This window comes from Gossypium raimondii, chromosome 12, assembly GCF_025698545.1.
Source record: "Gossypium raimondii isolate GPD5lz chromosome 12, ASM2569854v1, whole genome shotgun sequence".
NCBI classification, from domain to species: Eukaryota; Viridiplantae; Streptophyta; class Magnoliopsida; order Malvales; family Malvaceae; genus Gossypium; species Gossypium raimondii.
The window spans coordinates 57,587,528-57,602,527 of record NC_068576.1 but is presented as its reverse complement, the minus strand read 5'-3'; the positions used below and the strand labels follow the sequence as shown (position 1 = coordinate 57,602,527).

The 15,000-nt window shown below is 33.4% G+C and overlaps 1 protein-coding gene across 1 annotated transcript; it reads right to left on the bottom strand.

The window, feature by feature from the left end:
* Positions 1-6: 6 nt before the first annotated feature.
* On the bottom strand, positions 7-4,521 carry LOC105765743 (RNA-dependent RNA polymerase 2). The gene is made up of 4 exons (XM_012584987.2): positions 3,826-4,521; positions 1,515-3,409; positions 1,092-1,242; positions 7-987 (listed from the first exon to the last, which is right to left on the bottom strand). Exons 1-4 carry the CDS (start codon positions 4,363-4,365, stop codon positions 130-132), a joined length of 3,444 nt encoding a protein of 1,147 aa, XP_012440441.1. The 5' UTR covers positions 4,366-4,521; the 3' UTR covers positions 7-129.
* Between the last annotated feature and the right edge of the window lie 10,479 nt (positions 4,522-15,000).

Here is a 15,000-nt window from a genome sequence, read left to right as displayed (position 1 = left end):
TAAAAATAAAAATAAAATTGTAGTTCTTAAATTTTAAATACCTTGATTTTCCCTACCCATATCCTTTCAAATCATTTCAAATTAGCGAGACAGCAGTTTACATTCACAGGAGAATATTATTAAATTTGGTCATTCCATGGATGATTCATCACCTGAAGTATGCCTTCTTGGGGACTTAATGTAGACATTATCGAATTTCGGTCGGTTTCTCTGAATTTCTCGGCTATTCAAAAACTTATTCCGAGATTTAACCCTCAGTAAAATGTCTCCAACAATCCATGGAAAGCTCAAGGAATTCATCCTTTCCTGGAAGTAATTCGGGTGGTAAGTCACATAATACCATGCTGAGGCAAGTTTTTGATGCTCATCAGCCTTGCTGCAGCTACTCTTAAACCATTCTTTAGCTTCTCTCTGTAGGTCCTTGACAGACAACACGATTCGTTCCTTCATTTCTCCATATCTCCGGTTGTCTCGCAGCAAAAACTGTGCTTTGTTGTATATGTTACCTGTCAGGATCTCGTCCTCATACTCTACATCATAATAACTCATCAATAAGCTCATTCTCTCTTCATACATCTCTTTATGGGTCTCTGCAACTGATATCAGCGACTCAAAGCCATTTACTTCCAGGTCATGATCATAAACTAACTCGGCCATCTCTTTTGTCCAAACAAACTTTGACCTTGTTTGCACTGTGGAGTTGATTGTAGCACGGTACAGTTTTCCTAGTACACCAGAGGAAGTATACATGGGTTTGTTTCCCCTTTGCATGAAGTCCGGAAACTCCCTTGGTTTCAGAGCACGAGGCATCTCAGCCGGTGCGCCTGTCTTGGCAAAATCAACAGCCATAGAGTGAAGAGTAGCCAATGCTAGACAGTTTTCACTGCACGCTTTGTCTGGTTCACGATCAGCATGCACTAGATGTGCAGTAGAAATGGCACCCAAAGTATCGTTGATCATGTAGTCAACAAAAAACTTCTGAATTTCCTGCAAAAATTTCACCAAAGGATAAGGATGAAAAAAAAATCTAACTAAATACAAATCTTTCCAAGTTTCATCACATCAGAAATTCCAGCTCAGTTTCAAACTACCTCCAAGGTCACCTCATGATCCATTATCCGAGGTCTTCGTCCAGTGTAGTCCATTGGCGGCTCAGTTTGACATGGGATGAGATCTTTGTCCCAGCTAATGAAAAACTGGTCCCCATCAAGATCACCACCCGAGCATTCATTTGGATGCGGCCTACAAGATCAAATTGTAGGCGTTAGCCACACCAATCTATTTAAGATCCAAAAATAACTAACAGTAACCACCTCTTGTTGCCATAAATGGCATCAGACACAATGTTATCCAGGAATAGTAAGACAAACACAATCTTATAAGTGACCTCAAGATCAGAAAATGATAGGAACAAACACGTGGTAGCAACTATTTCATATAGGAGAGCAGAGTATATTGAGTTTTCCATGAAGAATACGAAAACAAGAGTTAAATTAAACTGTGAACCATAATACCTTTCACCTTTCTGGGGGAAAACAAGGCAATCCACCAAACCCTTCTCTTCTAGTTGGGGTTCATAAACAGCCTCAAGGACTCTGACATCCCCGGGGTGAAGGCAAGGATTTTTTGTGACAACCACCTTTCCTATAACTATAGCTGTTTCCTCATCCACCTTACGGAAGTAACTTTGGTCTGCACATTCTAGTTCTGCTTTTTTCATTTTTATGCAGAGATAAACTTGATCATAATTCAGTGTACCAGTTTCGTCCAAACAACCAATTAAGATCCGTCCCTTTGGAACAAATATACGGCACCTGCTTTTTAGATCAGACAGTAGATTCTCATAATGTGCTTGAAGCATCATTGAGAGGTAAGGTTGGACATTTGGCTCATAAAACTGAAGCATTTCAACCAGAATGTTCTTGGAATTAACTCCACCTAAACTTTGTAAGGTATCCAAAGCTGCTTCTCTATTTGTTAGCATTTTGCCAAGCAGACACAGTTGTTCCTCTTGCATTCTCTCAAAAACTTCATCCTTGATGCCCAAGGTGGAGAAGAGAGTAACAATTTCTCGATTCAAAAAGCAAGGCATGGATTCACTCCATTTGGTGACATTAAGCATCCTGACTTTAGATTCAAACTTTAGCATGCTATCACGCAGAGACATCTTCCAAAAGGAGTTACGGTCAACAGCAACGACACCTTTGTAACCACCATATCTTATTTGAAATGCTGATGGAATGTGATTCAATCCACACTTCTCAGCAACTTGTCTAGCAAAAGGCAGAGAAATTTTCCCTATACCATCAGAGAAGCAATAATTAATGCCATCAGTTTTAACTTCAATATCATCAATAATCTCCACATCCTGCACAGGGACAACAAGAGTCGGCATCGAGGAACTAAACAATTGACCCATTCTTGAAGCACACTTAGATATGCTACGTATCTTCTTGAAGCATCCCATCCATTCTCTAATATCTTCTGCTTTAACCTCATCATTAGACGCAAACATCCAGACAGAATTCGATCGAAGCTGACTAGCAGAAAATGCCAGAAACTCGAATCGCTTATCTCCGATAACAATTCCATTCTGAAGAACATACAATATCCTGTCATATATTTTTGTTTTGAAAGGTCTAGAAAAAACACCCAGATGCACACCAGTAGAAATGGCATTTGCAGAAAGCTTACTCCAATCTTCTTCAACAAAAGTGACTCTCATAAAATATGAAGCATATTCTGCAAAGTTCTTTACCACATAATTAGCTGTTTCAAGCTCGGGACCCAAGCAATAAATCTTTGTAGGCGTAATTAGGGCTCTACGACAGCTCATGACATTGTGATTTTTTAACCTTTCAGAAACAGATAAAGGAATTCGGTAGTTTTTTCCTGTAGGTAATTTTGCTTTCACAAATGAAACGGGATTATAGCAAGGGGACTGCAGCAGGCGAAGCTTCTGCAGAATCATTACAGCAGTTTCGACAGGCAAACCACTGAGGATACCAATCAGATCAGTGTCCACTGCAGCAATGCTAATTTTTTGAGTATGAACAAGGGCATTGAGCTGAAAAAGGATCTCATATGCTAACTTGGAATCTGATGGGAACTTTACAAGCGGAACAATTTCTGATGGAGATGAGAATTCTCTTCTGGCCTCTAAAGATGGAGATTGGATGTCTTCTCTATAACACGGGAGATATGTAGACATATCCGAGATTGAAAATCCTGCATTAAATTCCCAATAAAACGAAGTCGATTGCCCAATCGATTTTATCCTTGAAAAATCTGTTGTTCGAACCCAAAGGAAGTCAAACTTCTCCTTGCATATATGATACCGATCCGTACTGAATTTTGAAGCCACATTCGGCCCAGATACTTTCTGATATATCCTTGGAGCATACCTAACCTGGAAACAATAGTTATCCAAAAACCATTCCACACAATTAACACAATTAATAGTTTTCAACATATGTACCCCAGCAGTATATTACATCTAAAATAATTGCATACGAGTCCTTCCATGGCATTACGAAATCAATTAACTCCATGGTGAAAACATTAATGATATTTCTATAAATGCAATTTTCTTGTTCAAAATGATATTAACAAGCTCAATAAACTGCAAACATAGGCTTACTGGAAAGTACACATAACATGAATAAGCTCGGTTGTTTCAGTTCTCTAGCTATGAAATCTTTATAACAAATCCCCGTTAAAAGAATGACAGTAAACATGAAATTAGTGCTCAAAATTGCAAATAACCAACCATGTAATAGACTGGAAACACATAATTGGTTAGCAGCGATGATGAAAAAAGCATACCCTCAAGAGAAGAGCATTGCATGCAGAGCCATCGAAGCAGCAGCCAACAGTCTCAAAAATATCATCAAACAGAAAATCAAGCTTGTAACACTCTCCATCGGTCCATACCCAAAATTCCAATCTCCTTCTCTCGGGCATTATCCAACCTCTCACACCCTCCCAGCGCTCCAAGACACGCAAGCAATCATCACTAGACATAAAACCCGCATGAAGGACTCCACCATCAAGCCTATGATCGGCCCTGATGGGTCTGGGGATGATGTCATCATAAGTTCGAGAGAGTTTAAGAGAATGGGACTTGAAAAGGAGGTGATCGTGGCGGGAGAGACGAAGGGCATCGGACTTAGCTTGGGGAGCAGCGAACTGCACTCTGCCAAAACCACGAGACTTCCAGTTGTTGCGGTCGGTAGAGATCTCAATGGCGAAGACCGAATCAGGGCCGAGCTTGGACTCGAAGAAGTCTAAGAGATCTTTGGCAACGGCGGTTTGGGGTATGTTGGTGAGCCGTAATGTGGGTCTCTCTATCTCCGTACCATCCATCACCTCTCTTCTCTCACAAGGTTTTGCTTTGCCTTCCAGTGTTTGCTTTTGCCTCGGTTTCAGTCTACTACTGCCGGCTAGTGGCGCGGTGGTTTACACCCTTTTTTTCCTTTCACCTTTTCTGCTTTCACTGAAGTTTTATGATTATTTAACTTGGGCCAAGGTTTTTTATCCTTTGGAATTAGAGTTGCCTTTAGCCATTAAAAAAAAAAAAACTACACCCAATTGTTTCCCTTAAATATAAATATAATTAAGAGATGATGATGTGATTATTTTTATCTGGTATAATAACATATTTGATTCTCAATATTTATATATTATTGTATGTTCATTCCTAAAATCTAGTATAGTAATAAAAAATGCAAAAAGATTGTTCAGTTATTTGTGTTTCTGTTGCTTAGCATTCTTCAAACAAATTTTTTTTTTTGGAGGGGGATTGAAAAGAAACTAAAAATAAGGTTGATTTAGTGGAAGTGAAGCTTAAGTTGATTGATTCGCAAAATCCAATTCTCCAAACATCATGCCTACAAATGAAAATAACAAAAGTTGGGTTGATGGAACCTTTTTGGACTTGATTCAGGCCTACATTAACGCAGCTAGCTTTCATGGTAGAGATTATAGAATCAGGATGTTGGGAAATTTATTTAATTATATACGTTTGAGGATAACATTTGTAAATATAGATAATTAAATTTACTGAATTATTTAGAATTGAGATTGACCACATCTATCATTATTATAGGTCACATCTATCATTTTCCTAAACCATTTCACGGAGAGTGATCAAAACATAAACTATTTAAAATGTTAGTGATGAAATTGGAATTTTTATAGTTTTATGATCAAAACAGAAACACAATAATAATTAGGCGACTAATGATATATGTTACCCTAACAATGTAGTAGTTTTTATTTTAAAAGTAAATTATTAAAACAAGAAAAATGTTATCAAATGTTTTTTATTTTTATTTTTGCTCTTATTTTATTATATCCTAAAAATTTAGGGTATAACTTTAAAATGATACATAAATTTTAATTTAATGTGTAATTTAATACATTAATTTTAATTTGATGCAATTATACATATGAAACTTTGATTGTGGTTCAAATTTATACGTGAAACTTTAATTTTGATTCAATTATACACATTTAAATAAATAAATACATCAATTTATTTTTAGATTGGATAAATATAATTATTTTTATATACAATATATAAACATAAAATGATGTTACATCAATAATTATATTAATAATTTATAAAAATTGAATCAAATCAAAATTTAATACGTAAAATCACGAAAATCAACCTTCACATAAATAAATTATATATATTAAAAGATTGTTATATGCTAAGCCTAAACATATTGACTTACTTTGGAGTAACATGTAAGTGCATATATTGGTGAAATAAGTTCATTAAATATAACATTTTATAAAACCTCCATTCCATAGACTGATTCTATTGTTTATGTAAAATAGTTTTTCTAAGATATATAAGTCATCACTTTTATCCATAGAAAATGTATTATGTTTAATATATCATTTGATATTCGATTTTAATATAATATTTAAGGGTGAAGTTATATTTTTTAAGAGATTAAAAGTAGATTATAAGTTTTTCTTATAGAAGTAAAATCATAAAAGTTAAAAATTAAAGTATGATATAAAGATAAAACTAGGATTTATTATATAATCTAAAAACTAGAGGAACATTATTTTATAATATAAAAGTATAACTTGGACACTTATGATGTAAGCCCTCCTTTCATATATATAGATTTATAAATTTACCCCATGATAATGCATTCTTATAAATTAATTACTTTTATATAAGAATTAACCATTACAAACAGTTAAATGCATTGCTCTAAACTTTGAGAAGTGTATTAAAAGAAACTCAAATCAGTGTATTTAATAAAAAATTCTCCCCTTTTAATTCTAATTCATTAATTAAAATAAATATTTAAAATTTTATCAAATACTTAAAATGAATTTTGTATCTTCTATCTTTTAAAAAAAATAAAAAATTATGTTGTTGTTTGTAAGCAAGTGGGATTCAAAGACCAATGTTTTAGGTAAAAAAAGGTTTAGGATAGAATGAGATCAGTATGCATTGAATTCGGTAATGACAATATATCGCAAAAAAAGAGAAATAAAAATAAAGAACACACAGATTTTTATGTAGAAACCCTTTCGGGAAAAAAACCACGGGCAGAGGAGAATAAAATTCACTATGTCGAATTCGAATGATTACAAAAGAAGTTTCGACTACATCTATTTATAGGTTGAAAAAACCTAACTCTAATCAAAGTCACATATATTATGCTAATAAATGCTAAATATATTATACTCATAAATACTAAATCTTTTAGAAAGAAGATTCATTTTGTTTAACTTGACTTCCAATCAATCTCTTAGAATTTAGGTCATACAACTCTAACAATCTCCACCTTGACACGAATTCTCAACGAATAAGTTTTTCACCTCTTCCATAAAACCCCTTAAGGGTTTAACTTCAACAATGAACACCAACCAAGTCTAAACAATGCTTAAACTTGGTTATAAGAAGTGACTTAGTCATCATATCTGTAGGGGTTTTCATGAGTACTAATTTTGCTCACAACAATATCACCAAGAGCAATAATATCACGAACAAAATGATACCGAACATCAATGTGTTTTTTTCTCTCATGAAACATTTGATCTTTTGTAAGGAAGATGACACTCTGACTGTCACAAAATACTGTACTGATTTGAAGGTCGTCATTGAGTTCACTAAATAGTCCCTTCAACCAAATAGCTTCTTTACAAGCCTTAGTAATCGCTATGTACTCAGCTTCAGTGGTAGACAAAGTGACTGTAGTTTGCAAAGTAGTTTTCCAACTAACTACACAACCTTCGATTGTAAAGACATAACCTGTGAGAGATCTTCTTCTATCAAGGTCTCCAGCAAAATCAGTATCAACATACCTAATGATTCCATCTCTAGTTCTTCCAAACTGTAAGCAAACATCATTAGTACCTCGTAAGTATCTGAAAATCCACTGAACTGCTTTCCAATGTTCTTTACCGGGATTCGCCATGTATCTGCTAACTGCACTAACTGCATATGATAAATCTGGACATGAACAAACCATAGCATACACGAGAGATCCCACTGCACTAGAGTATGGAACATGTGACATGTACTCAATCTCATCATCTGATTGTGGAGACAAAGCCAATGAAAATCTGAAATGGACTGCTAAAGGAGTACTAACAGGCTTAGCACTCTGCATATTGAACCTGCAAAGAACTTTCTCAATGTACCCCTTCTGACTTAGGTACAATTTACTTGCTTTTCTATCTCTAAGAATCTCCATACCAAGTATCTTCTTTGCTAGTCCCAAATATTTCATCTCAAATTCTTCACTTAGTTGGGTTTTGACTTTTCTTATCTCTCATTTATCTTTTGCTGCTATCAACATGTCATCAACATAAAGGAGTAGATACACAAAAGAACCATCACTATTTTTCTTAAAGTAAACACAACTGTCAAAACTACTTCTTTTGAAATAATGAGAAGTTATAAAATAATCAAACCTCTTGTACCACTGTCTTTGTAACACCCCGTACCCGAAACTGTTGCCGGAGTCAAGCACGAGGCATTACTTAACTTATCTTACTAATTCGGAGCATAAAAACTTGGTTTGAAAATTTATTTCACTATTTACAGCAATCTGTCCAATCGCGCAGCAGTTACTAAATTACTTATAACTTGAGCTACGGAACTCGAAATTTAACTCTATAAATTTTCCCTGAAACTAGACTCATATATCTACTTACCATAAAATTTTCAGAATTTTTTGTTGGGCCAATTAGTACAGTTTATTAGTTAAATTTTCCCCTGTTTCACCACCTGACTGTCCTGACCTCTTGTCACTAAAAATAAGTTTTCTCACTGTAGGATTTTCATATGAAGTTCTTACTTGTTTCTACAGAAAATAGACTCAATAAGGAATCTATACATATAAATTATAACTCATAAATCCTTCTGTAAAATTTTTAATGAATTTCTAAAGTCAGAACAGGGGACTTCACAAACGTTCTTACCCTGTTTTACTAAAATTCAATTATCTAAAAATATATAACTCTTTTCTTACTCTTTTCTTTCATGTGAACATAGACTCATTCATCTTTAATTTCATATCTCATTTAGCTTCTAATTCAATTTACACTATTTTGGTGATTTTTCAAAGTTACCTCAATGCTGCTGTCCAAGAACTGCTCCATAAAATAAAAAAATTCAATATAACCCTTTTATAATTATCTAACCTTCCCGCAATTTTAAATCACAACCCATTCCAGTATTTCAACTACTTCATTTAAATACTAATGAAGTTCAACCAATCAACCATTTCAAACTAAAAACATGTATATATTTCGATATCTAACACAACCATAACATTCAAATTTATTTTGCATACTTAGTCATTCATACTAATACTTTTTATACTTAGTCATTCATACTAATACTTTTTATTTCAATTCCCTATACATGCCATATAAATCCAAAAAGTTGTTTAACAAAATCTACCGGAGTAAATCTGGATAGTGTGGTCGTTGATGTAGATCCGATCCTCCGAACGTATATATATATCAATCTACAAGAAACATTAAACACACACAAGTAAGCTTATGGAAGCTTAGTAAGTTCATAGGCTCATAATAAAATCTTACCACAATTTCACTAACAATATTAATAGACAAATAAAAATTTAACACTTCCTGCCAACCACAATTTCATGCCATGACTCTATCCAATCGAGCTCGATGTCAGATGTCAACTTAATTTTCGACATTTAGCTTCAATTGCACTTACAAATAAACACTTGTCAAATTAAGGATCGTCTTACGGATTTGAGTACATCGTTTTCCCGGTGCCACGGTTTGCTTGATGTTTCACATTGCTATAACTCAGTATGGTTTTCTTCATTGAAACACCATACCTACTTTTCGCAACTCAGTATGGTTTTCTTCACTGAAACACCATACCTACTTTTCGCAACTCAGTATGGTTTTCTTCACTGAAACACCATACCTACTTTTCACAACTCAGTATGGTTTTCTTCACTGAAACACCATACCTACTTTTCACATTTTTCCATGGAGCCACAATGGACTTATCCGTCAATTCATCACTGATTGTCGAACGTATGTGCCCAATCCTGCGGATCCCTTAATTTGAACTAACAATCTCATTTTATTCTCATTTTTACCATACTAATAATTCAACAACAATATACAAATTGATACATTATATCATTTTCACATTAACAATTAATCATAAAAATTCAGCCATATGAACTTACCTGGGTCAATTTGCTGAATTCGTAAAAGTTCAGGGACTAATCAGCTACTTTTTCTTTTCCTCGACTTGTTTCAGGTTCTCGATCTAAAATGCAAATTTATTCATTCATCAGCATTTAATTCTATTCTAATTCATTTCGCAGTTTCTGCCCTTAAATTTTCGAAATTACACTTTTACCCCAAATTTTACAGTTTTTACAATTTGATCCTTACTCAATTAACCCCTCAATTGATCTAGTTTTTCTCAATTAACACCTTGTCCAACTATTTTAGACTACTAAATATCCTTTCATATTCAAAACCGCAACACCAAACCCTAATTCCAAACTTTCTCACAATTAAGTCCCTAAAATCAATTTCTACCAAAATTACTTAATAAAATCATCATATAATAAAATTAAAGCTTTAATTATATGATAATTCATCATAAAATTCCAGAACTCACTCATGGTAACTTTCAAAATCATTCATAGAATCAAAACTAATGAATTCAATAGTTGGACCTAGTTGTAAAAGTCACAAAACATGAAAAATTACAAAGAAAAAGCAAGAATTGAGCTTACATAGTGTAAAAATATGAAACCCCAGCTTTCTTCAGACCTCCTATGGCGTTTTTGCTGATAAAATATGAAGAGATCTCTAGATTTTTCACTTTTATCTTTATTTTATACATTTAATTTGTGAAATTTCCAATTTTGCCCTTATTTCTCCTTACTTTCTGCTGATTTTTCTTGCCCAACCGTCCAGCCATATAATTTGGGCCTAATTACCTTTTAAATCCTCCTTATTAGTCACTTAAGCTATTTGACCACAATTTAACAAATTTTGCACTATTTCCAATTTAGTCCTTTTAATTAATTGACTATCAAACGTTAAAATTTTCTAACTGAAACTTTTATACTAACTCAATGACACACCATAAATATTCATAAAAATATTTATGGTTCGGCTTATGAACTCGAGGTCTCGATACATCGTTTTAGACCCAATTTACCTATTAAATTCTTTTTAAAACACAAAATTCACTAATTCAAAAATTCTTCTAAATTCACACTTGACCCATAATTATTAATTTATTAAATTTTAAGACTCACTTGTCAGATTTAGTGATCTCGAATCACTATTTCTGACACCACTGAAAATTAGGCTGTTACAGTCTTGGTGACTGTTTCAAACCGTAAAGGGACTTTTTAGCAAACAAACATAGTCCTCTTTTTCTGAGACTGTAAAACCCTCTGGTTGTTACATGTAAATATTTTCCTCAAGTTCTCCATGCAAAAATAAAGTTTTTACATCTAACTGCTCAAGCTCCAAATCATACATGGCCACAATACCAAGCAAAGCTCGAATTGAATTATACTTCACAACTAGGGAGAACACATCTGTGAAGTCCACTCCTGGAATTTGACTGTAACCTTTTGCAACAAGCCTTGCTTTATATCTAGGTTCTTCAACTCCTAAAGTCTCTTCTTTCTTTTTAAACACTCATTTACAACGAACAGTCTTTTTACCTTTAGGAAGTTTCACAAGATCCCAGGTTCTGTTTTTGTGGATTCCATCTCCTCTTGCATAGTGGACATCCACTTTTCTGAGTCTTCACAACTAATCGCCTCAGAATAATTAGATGGCTCTTGGTTTGCATCTATATCTTCAGCCACATTTAAAGCATAAGCAACTAGATCAGCCTCGGCATACTTCTAGAAGTTTAATTTCTCTTATTGTTCTATTTTTGGCGATAGAGTATTATGGTAAAGAAGCAACTCTATTCTAAATTTTTGTATTGGCTTAAGGAGTCGACTCTGTTGTAGATTCTAGATTAATCTGATGCTCCACCTGCTTTTGATTTTCTTTATTGGAAGAGTCTTTAAGAGATAAGTTAGGTAGTATAACAGTTTCATAAAAAAATCTCTATTAATCACAACTTTTCTATTTTCAGGACAGCATAACTTATACCCTTTGACACCATCTTTATAACCAAGAAAAAACATATTTAATGGATCTCGGTTCAAATTTTCCATTATCAATATGAGCATACACAGGACACCCAAATATCTTTAAATTAGAATAGTCAGCAGGATTACCAGATCATACCTCTTGTGGAGTCTTTTTCTCAATGGCAACGGATGGAGATCGGTTGATAAAAAAACATGCAGTAGAGGTTGCTTCGGCCCAAAACGACTTTGCTAAGTTGGCATTTGACAACATACATCAAACTTTCTCCATGATCGTTCTGTTCATTTGTTCTACAATGTCATTTTGCTGTGGAGTATAACGAACTATCAAGTGCCTCATGATCTCTTCTGACTTGCACCATTTATTAAACTCATCAGAATAGAACTCTAAGCCATTGTCTATGCGGAGGTATTTTATTTATTTTCCCATCTGTTTTTCAATCATATTTTTCCAAGACTTAAATGCGGAAAACATATCGCTTTTCTGCTTCAGGAAGAACGCCCAAACTTTTTTAGAAAAATCATCAATAAAAGTTAGCATAAAATTAGCTCCACCTTTCGAAGGCACTCTAGATGGCCCCCACAGATCAGAATGAATATACTTCAATGTTTCCTTCGTGTTATGGATTTTTCTAGTGAATCGAACTCTCTTTTGCTTCCCAAAAATACAGTGCTCACAGAACTTTAGTTTGCAAATTCCTTGCCCATCAAGAAGTCCTCTTTTGCTCAATTCTGTCATGTCATTCTCACTCATATGCCCTACGTACATATGCCAAAGTTTAGTAATATCATCATCTGACAAAGAAGAGGAAACGATAGTTGCATCACCAGTAACAGTAGAACCCTGTAAAACATATAACTTGGTAGTCTTTTTCTATCTTTTTATCACAACGAGCAAACCTTTGGAAATCTTCAAAACCCCACTTTCAGCTGTGTATCTATACCCTTTTGAATCAAGAGTACTCAAAGAAATTAAATTTCTCTTCAATTCTGGAACATGTCGCACGTCACTAAGTGTTCTGACAACTCCGTCAAACATCTTAACTTTAATTGTTCCAACACTTGCAATTTTACACGAAGCATTATTTCCCATCAAAACAACACCTTCAGACACTGTTTCGTAAGTTGTAAACCAATCCCGATTGGGACTCATGTAAAAGGTGCAGCTCGAATCAATGATTTACTCCTCGTTCACTTTAGAATTGTTGACAGAAGCGACTAAAAGTTCACCATCGCTGTAGTCTTCTACAACATTAGCTTTACCGAAATTTTCTGGTTGTTTTTCCTTTTGATTTGCAGCCTCTCTTTTGATCTTGTTCTGTAGCTTATAGCACTCAGATTTAATGTGCCCTTTCTTCTTGCAGAAGTTACAGGTTTTACCTCTATTTGAAGACTTCGATCTACCCTTACAACACGTTTGGTTGGAGGGAATGACTATTCCATTCCCTCCTTATTCTTTAATGAACAGTAAAACACTAGTTTGGTTAACTGAATGAGCCATTCCATGGAATGTCATTCCTTATTTATTCAGCAAATTTAATGAATCCATATTCGGTGGTTAAGGGTAGGAATAGACAATTTAGCGACACAAGTAATAACAATTTTTTTATTTCTAATTATGTCTATCATTTTTTTACTGTTCTTCTTCTTCATCAATTTTGTGTCAAATTGAATTTAACAATAATACTGATGATCTCCAATGGTTCCAGGAATAATATGGTTAGATTTTTTTTACTGGAAAAAAAGAAAGAAAAATCTCAAAATTTGCATCAACAACTTAAAAAAAAAGAGCATTTCTATCTCAATTTTGGGTTAAGCTATTATATAGAGATTTAAATATCCAAAATTAGGAAGGAGGATGACCAAAATGGATAAGGAACCTACAATCTGTTCTTGTAGATCTATGATTTCTTTTAGAAATTTCACAAAAAATAAATTAGAAAATATGAAAGAAAGATTTCAAGGGGCATTTTGATGAATCTTTAAAAAAATCCTAGGTCAAAACATTTTGATGTCACCCATAATAACTTTCTCTTTTTTCTGTCAAAAATACCTCCTTTCCAATTCAAACTTGCATGCATTGTTGAGGGAAGTTCTAATTTCTAGAGAATTTTCGAAAAAGACAAATTCAGAACTTCCATCCAAAATACACAAAGCATGAAAAACTTCAAGAAAGGTAGATCTGAAAATTTTGGAATTGTAGAATTAGATAAGTAGAAACGAAAACTTAAAAGAAAACTTTATCAATAATATAAATGATGAAAAATAATTCAAGAAAAAACTTAAAAAAAAAAAGCTTCAAGAAATGGCGGATTTCTGGAAAGCTTAAAGAAAGCTTAAGAAACAGTGGTTTTCTCATTTCTGGAAAGCTTCAAGAAACGGTGGTTTTCTGGAAAAATGAACAGTAATTCTGGCCTACTCATCCAGATATGATGAACGGTGGTTAATATAATTTTATTAGAAATTATTTAATTTAATTTAAAATATATTTTATATAAATACTTTTATTATATATTAATAATATAAATAACAAATTCTTTATTTTAAGGGTAAAGTTGTCATTTGTGATTTCTATTCAACCAAACTATGTAAATATGTAATATTTGGATTTTATTTCATTCCATTACAGTCCTATTACAACCTTATTCTATTAAGAATATTATTAAATTGTATATTATTTTATTAAATTATATTTAATAATAATTATGTTAAAATATGATTAAATTATTTATTATTATTTTAATAAAATATATTTAACAATAATTTTATTAAAATTTAATAACAATAACAATAATTATCTACCTAAAAAAATTCTGTTAAGGGTACTTTTTGGTCATTTAAGCTTTTTTTCTTATACTATTGCAACATCTATTCTATTCAACCAAACAAAAGAATGCTATTACCGCTCTATTTTCCATTCAACCAAATAATTTAATTATTGATTACAGCTCTATTCCATTTCAGCTCTATTCCATTACATTGAACCAAACGTACCCTTAGTTTTACCACGAGGATTTCGTTCTGTGTCCTTCCATGATCATCATCAGCATTTCGATCTTGTCTCCCACGAGCAATGAGACCCTCTCCCTTAGAGTCAAGTTTAACCCAAACATGCTTCATCTTATCATACAAGGTCAAAGAATCATAAACCTCATCAATTGTGAAAGACTCGCGACTATATAAAATCGTGTCTCTAAAGGTTGAATAAGACGAGGGCAACGAACAAAGTAGAATCAACCCTAGATCTTCCTTATCATACTGAACCTCAACGGCCTCCAGTTTGAGAGAATTTTTTTAAACAGTGTTAAGTGTTCGTGCACAGACGCACCTT